This window comes from Monoraphidium neglectum, assembly GCF_000611645.1.
Source record: "Monoraphidium neglectum strain SAG 48.87 unplaced genomic scaffold scaffold03504, whole genome shotgun sequence".
Lineage (NCBI taxonomy): Eukaryota > Viridiplantae > Chlorophyta > Chlorophyceae > Sphaeropleales > Selenastraceae > Monoraphidium > Monoraphidium neglectum.
Window position 1 is genome coordinate 1 of NW_014010125.1, and position 6,250 is coordinate 6,250.

Sequence of the window (6,250 nt, forward strand, 5' to 3'; positions counted from 1 at the left end):
CGTGTGTGTGCGTGCGCGCGCGTGCGCGCGGAAATTGCCGACGCAAGTCTTGCTTGACTAGGCCATGCCCACAGCTTGTTGCAGCTAGAGACAGGGCACGTTCCGTTTCGTCCCTCCGGCCCCGCACCCCCAGCCACGCAGCCGTCGCACTGCACCACAGTTTGCGCGACGACACGCTGCACTGACCTGGTGGTCGAGCCCTGACACTTAACCCTGCCCAAGGCTTAAACTGCATACCACAGCCACCCAGGGATGTACCACAGTTGTTGCACGGCTCGGTCCATGGTGCGCACGGCTGAATGCAAGTTCCAGGTCCATGGCCCCCAGGGTGGTGTATCGCAGCATCCATGTGTCGCCTCGCCAACAACACACGCTGCCGCTTGTGGGCTACTGCACAACAAGCAGTTGTGTTACACGTGGTGATGTGGCATGACGTGTCTACACTGCAAATGGCTCACAATCCTGTTCTCCACCCCACTAACACCTTTGTCAGCCGCGCATCGCTGCGCAAGGCGAATTGCGAGCGTCGAAAGCAAAGAGCGCAACGCGCAGCTCAGAGGAAACGCGTACGCCGTTATGCAATCGGGCGGCGACCAGGAAGAACGCATTAGAAAGCAGCTGCGGCGGTGCAGAGTCAGCGGTGGTGTTGTCATGCCGTCGTCACCGTCGGCGTCTGAATTGTCATCACAAAGAGTACAGGAGCGGGCAATAGGCCGCGCAGCGCGCCGGATAGAATGCTGGGCATGCATGGGGCCGGCCCTTTGGGGGTGCCAAAGGGCCTCTCTCCGACCACAGGTGCGGGCCACGCGTGTGAAGAATAGGCGCGTGCCGCTGCCGGCCTGTATAACGTTACGCTTCCTCGCCCTGACAGGGCGCCTCGGCCCCATCTTTTTCTTGCTGCCTGGAATACAACAGGCCCCACCCACAATCTTCTCCCAGAAGCTCCAAATGCGGCCCACACGAGGGCCAGCTGCCGCGCGACAGCCAGCCACCGGGGCTGGGCCGCGACATCTCGCAACAGGGCGAGTGACGTCGCCACGGAAGGTTGCGTGCGCCCAGAATGTTGTTTGGGCAAGAATTCTACGCTTTGTGATACAGCGCCACGCCAGCCCGCCTGGCAGGTGCAGCGCGGTGCCCACACGTTCGCCGCCCACTGGGGTGGCACGGCCTTGAGACAAACGGGCCGCTCGAACCTCAGGAAATGGCGCAGGCAAGGTGGGGCAAGGCAGGCATCTTGCCCCACCCTGCCTGCCGCGTTCGCAAACATTGACGAAAGAAACAAAGGTACTGCATGTTGGTACAGGGATCGCCGCTTTGCCGCGGCTGTATCAGGAGCCAAACCCCTGAGGCAAGTCGAGACCACCACGACAGCGCTCCAAGCATGGGGCCCAGAACACACGCTGCCCAGCGCCCATTCGCATGGAAAGCACCGGCACTGGGAAAGAATTGAGTCTGCGACCACCGTGCTCTTGCCGTTGTAGATTGAAAAGGAGAGCCGGCAAGGCCGACCAACCCCAGCGCTTCGCGCGCGCCTGAGGGGCGCGCTCGGGAGGGCAGGCGGGTGGCCCGGGGGTTGCTAAAATGACGACGCAAGAGGCAATGCTGAAAACACAAAAAGGCCGTCCACTCGATGGCGCGAGGTGCATCGCAGCGCAGGTTAGGCTTGCTAGGCCCGTCAGCGCGCACAGCCAAGGTGGAGGCAGACCCGTTGAATGGTTCAGAAAGTTGGGGCGCCCCCATGCAAGTAGAAGAGGGGGGCTACAATAGGAATGCTGCATCACTTGGAAGAGCGGATCGTGGCTTTGATGGGAACGGCCTTCCCACCACCGCCGCAGCTGCGGCAACGCATATAGCCCGTCCTGCTGCAGCTGTTGCAGCCGGAATCGCCATCGCTCCAGCGCATGCACACGCACGGCTCAAAGCCACGGCCGTTGCACGACGGGCAGGGCCGCTCATTGGACGCTTCCTGAGCCAGACGCTCCTGAGAGTGGCGAGCAGCGGTGCAGAGCGGCGGTAGAACCTCATTAGCAATCTAGGACTGCAAGAACAGCGTGCACGACGCTGCCGGACATGCTTGCGCATACTGTATGGGTATGCGCCGCGCCGCGCACAACCGTGGGGCGCCGCCGTGCTGCGCGGGCCTGCCAGGCCAGCGCCAAGCATGTGCAAGCTCATGCAACAGACGCAACCCCCGTGGCAGCCTCGGGGCTGTCCATGCCCGGGCGCTGAGCCGACTCGGGCTCGAACAACGCTTGAGCACGGGCCAGGATCCCCGGCTGTTATCAGGGGCCATTCAAGTCAAGCACACATACCTGGTTTTTAAGCTCCTCCAGCAGCAGAAAGCCTGCCCCGATTCCCAAGACCGCCACCGCGGGCAGCACTTGCATCACCGTGCTCCTGGGCCGCCGTGGGACGCGCACATCACTGTTGGGAACCAGGAAGGGCCCATTACTGGGCCCAAGGGCGCGGGCTTGCTGACTGAGGGCAAACATCAACGCGGCGTTGGGGGAGAGCAGCAATTGCAGACTGCCACAGCCGAAATAAACCGTGCGTTCAAGTGACGTCGTGTGGTTGAGAAAGTGCAAGGCTGAGGGCAGGGCCTGAGAGAGTCTATGCTTTTTTCGCGGGCTCGTTTGCAGGTCGTTGTGATGAAGCTGCGACCTGCTGCAAAGCGGATGTCATGCAATTGTAATGCTGTATGAAGTGCACAGCATGCATCACGTCCTGCACGCACGATGCTGACCGAGCAACGGCGAGAGAGTGACCACCCCTCACACTGACCTCCTCCCTTCCTCAGCGGCGCTGGCTGTCAGCGAACGCAAGCCTGTTTCTTGCCAGCATGATCTACTGTATTGGAAGGTAAGGCACATCTAGCACGCCGCATGCAGCGTGCAGCTGTGTCGCAATGAAGTCCGGCTCTCACCTTGACATCGGCCACGACGCTGCCTCGTCCGCTGACTGCAAATCTGCCAAAGCTGACCGCCGTTGACAGGGCAGCCGCCGCCGCCCACTCCTCCTCGCCGACCGCCACGGCATATCCCCTCAACGGATTGTCCCGCGGTGCTGACGAGGCGGCCCTCGCGGATGTCACAACCGCCGCCGCCGCCGCCTGGCCGCGCCCTTGTGCCGCGCATCCCCCAGATCGCGTCCGCCTTTTGAGTTTTCGAGTGGGGGAGTGCAGATAGCGCGCGCCACTGCCTGCGTGGCCCTCCGCGGGGCGCAGCGCCCGCGGCGTTGCCCGCGTTGGCCGCGCGTTCAGAAAGAAGGTAATGATAAAGGGGCTCAAGCAAAGGTTGCGGCATCGGCGGTGAGACGAATACGAGCATGAGGACGCGCGAGCGCTCGTGGCCCGCGTGGCGGCAGCGTTGCCGCGGGGCGAGTGGGAGCGGCCGCCCGAGAGTGTGCAGGTGCAGTGGCGACGGCTGCTGCAGTGGCGACGGCGGTGTGCGTTGTGCGCACGCCAATCACGTCCCCCTTGCTTGTGCGTTTTGTTGAAGCTCGGCGGCACTGGTCGTCCAACAGCTAAAAGCGATGCATCAGCAGTTGTGAAGGCGCCTGGCCCAGCATGCATTTACAGCACTGTTGAAAACCGCCATTCTCAGGCGCGAAAGTCAAACGCGACTCATGCAAGCACAGGAAGCAGAGCGAACAGAAAAGACGACATATTAAGCTACAGAAACCTGCGCGACAAGCACGGGACAAAAACCTGGGCGGGTGAAGAGGGCCCTTCCAAGGACAGACCCGCCGCCGCTGCCCCAGCTCCACTGCTCTGAAGTCCCCAGCGCCTCACTTGGCGGCGGGCTTGGCGCCGTCTTCCGCGAGCTTTGACTTTTTGGTTGACCGCGTGTACGCGCGCAGCACCCACTCGCTCTCCGCGTGCTGCTGCTCCATGGTGCCCAGCCGGATTTGGTAAGGCCGCAGCTCAAAGCGCGGGCCGCACTGCGGGGGCGAGAGGAGGGAGGCGAGGGTCTTTCACACTGGTTGCGAAACAGTGCGCACATCTGTGGGCGAAATCATGCGCATGGGCGAACGACATCCGCGGCGCGTGCGGCTGGCGGTGGCAGGCGCGGCGAATCAGACTGCGCGGCGGTCCGCGCGTCTCGGGGCCTGCCCGCACCCTCTGAAACCCAGACCCCGCCGAGCGCGCAGCCTCAGCACAGGCGTTTGGACCCCCGCGCCCTCTCCGCAATAACAGAGGCGCCCAGCCGCGCGACGCCCTCTGTAAGAACAGAGGCGCCCAGCCGCGCGGCGCCCTCCGTAACAACAGAGGCGCCCGACCACGCGGCGCCCTCCGCGAACGCACCTCCTTCAACTCTATGCTCTTGGGCCCCGCCGGCTGCGTGTAGGTGTGGTGGCGGAACGACACGTAGTCGTCGCGGTTCGCGAACGTCACCACGCGCTTGGCGTCGTCCTTGGGCACGGGGAAGAGGTGCTTCAGGATGTTGCCCAGCCGCTTGCCCAGGGCGCTGCCGAAGCCGTCGAAAATGAGGTGGGGGTAGGCCTCGCTGCAGAGGGTGGGGTGGCGGGCGGGGCGTATGCACGTGGTCGGGGCAGGCGGCTGTGGTGGGGTTCGCGGGATTGAGCTGCGCTGGCGGCCGCAGGGGGGGGGGGAGCGCAGCGCAGGGGCCTGAGATTGAACGGGGCTGCGTTTTCTGCGTGTATGTGTGAGATCCCCCGCACCCATGCGACGGCAAACTCCAGGGCATCACATAACTGCAACTGAGCTGACGAGAAGCTGCCCAGGCCCACCTGATGGTCCCGACCTCCTTCTTCTGCCCAATGTCGTGGCGCAGCACAGTGTTGAAAATCCCAAAGTAGGCGGTTGGGCCGTATGGCAGGTGGCAGACCACCATGCCGTCTGTGCGGCAGGGGGAGGCATGGGGAGAAGGTCAAACGGCGTCAAAAACGCGCTGAAGACGGGGGGTGGAGTGTCACAGTAGGGCGAATTGGCTCGTGCACATTCGGTTGTGTGAGGTTGACCATGCGTGATGTGCGTGCAACTGTCCATAATGATGCATTTTCCACAGTGCTGCCAACCTGGGCTTTCTTGTGTGCTTGTGGCAACCGCAACGCGCGCACGCGGACACACACGCCCACACACACAAACTTTCTCTGTATACCTCTCTCTCTCGCGCACACACACACACACACACACACACACACACACACACACGCACACACGCACACACATATAGAGACACAAAGACATGCTCACACACACACAGACTAACAATCACGCAGCCCACCTGGCTCCCCCCTGTGTTCGTGCAGCACCACCACATCCGTGAAGTCGTGGTTGCGGCACGTGTCGATGATCTCAGACAGGATCATGCCACCCCTGAGGGGTCAGGGCCGGGCGGCGGTTTGCGGCGGTTGGAAGGTGGTTGATCAACACAACACCGCAGGGCACAGACAAGCTCCCCAACCAACACGCGTGGGTTGAGGTGGGACCATGGGGATGGGTGGTGTGACAGTGCCGCAGCTGCCTCAGTGCACCTGCAAAACTTTGCTGCATATTGTGCTGGCAGCTCATTGGTCGGCCAACCATCCTGGGCCGCACGGGTGTGCCAGCCGCGGCTCCGGAAACGCAGCTTCCCACGTCGCACTCGCCACGCCCCGCGATTGCAGTGCCCCACAGGGCGCACCTGTTGACGCGCTGCGCGTTAGGGATGACGAGGCGCATCTCCTTTGCAAACTGGGTGAGGCGGCTGCTGGGGTCGCGCGAGGTGGTGACCAGGATCTGCGCAGCACACAGAGCGCAGGGGGGTGCATGTTAGGCAGGCCACCACAACCGGGGACAGAGGGGAGCAGGCCAGCAGGTCCGGGGAGCGAGGCTGGGCACGCCGCGGCACCAAGGGTCGAAGAGGGGGCAGGCCAGCAGGGCGGTGGATAAGGGGGTAGGGGCCGCCTTGTAGCAACGGGGCTGCCAGGAGCCCCACCGCTGGCTGACGGCAGAGAGGGCCCGTTGTTGGGGCCAGCTGGCCCCCTTCATCCCCCATCCCCTATCAGAATGTTCGATGCAGGACAGCGAGGCTACCGTTCCCATCACGGCGGGGCCCCAGCCCGCCCCAACCAGCCCCCGAGGCGAGCCCGCAAAAAAGGGGCACCGCCGCCGCGTGCGCGACTCCTCGATTCGCCCGCCGCCCCAACGTACGCGACCCCTCGTGCCCCCTCCCGTCCCCAAACCACACCCCCGCGTGCCCGCGGCTGCAGCAGCCAGCACCACGAGCCGCGGCCCACGCCTGCGGCC

At 63.8% G+C, this 6,250-nt stretch overlaps 1 protein-coding gene across 1 annotated transcript; it reads right to left on the bottom strand.

The window, feature by feature from the left end:
- Window positions 1-3,786: 3,786 nt before the first annotated feature.
- MNEG_12901 (Brix domain-containing protein) lies at window positions 3,787-5,683 on the bottom strand (the record flags this gene model as incomplete). The annotated part of the gene is made up of 5 exons (XM_014038627.1): window positions 3,787-3,939; window positions 4,304-4,505; window positions 4,750-4,858; window positions 5,247-5,338; window positions 5,646-5,683. 5 exons carry the CDS (start codon window positions 5,681-5,683, stop codon window positions 3,787-3,789), a joined length of 594 nt encoding a protein of 197 aa, XP_013894081.1.
- Between the last annotated feature and the right edge of the window lie 567 nt (window positions 5,684-6,250).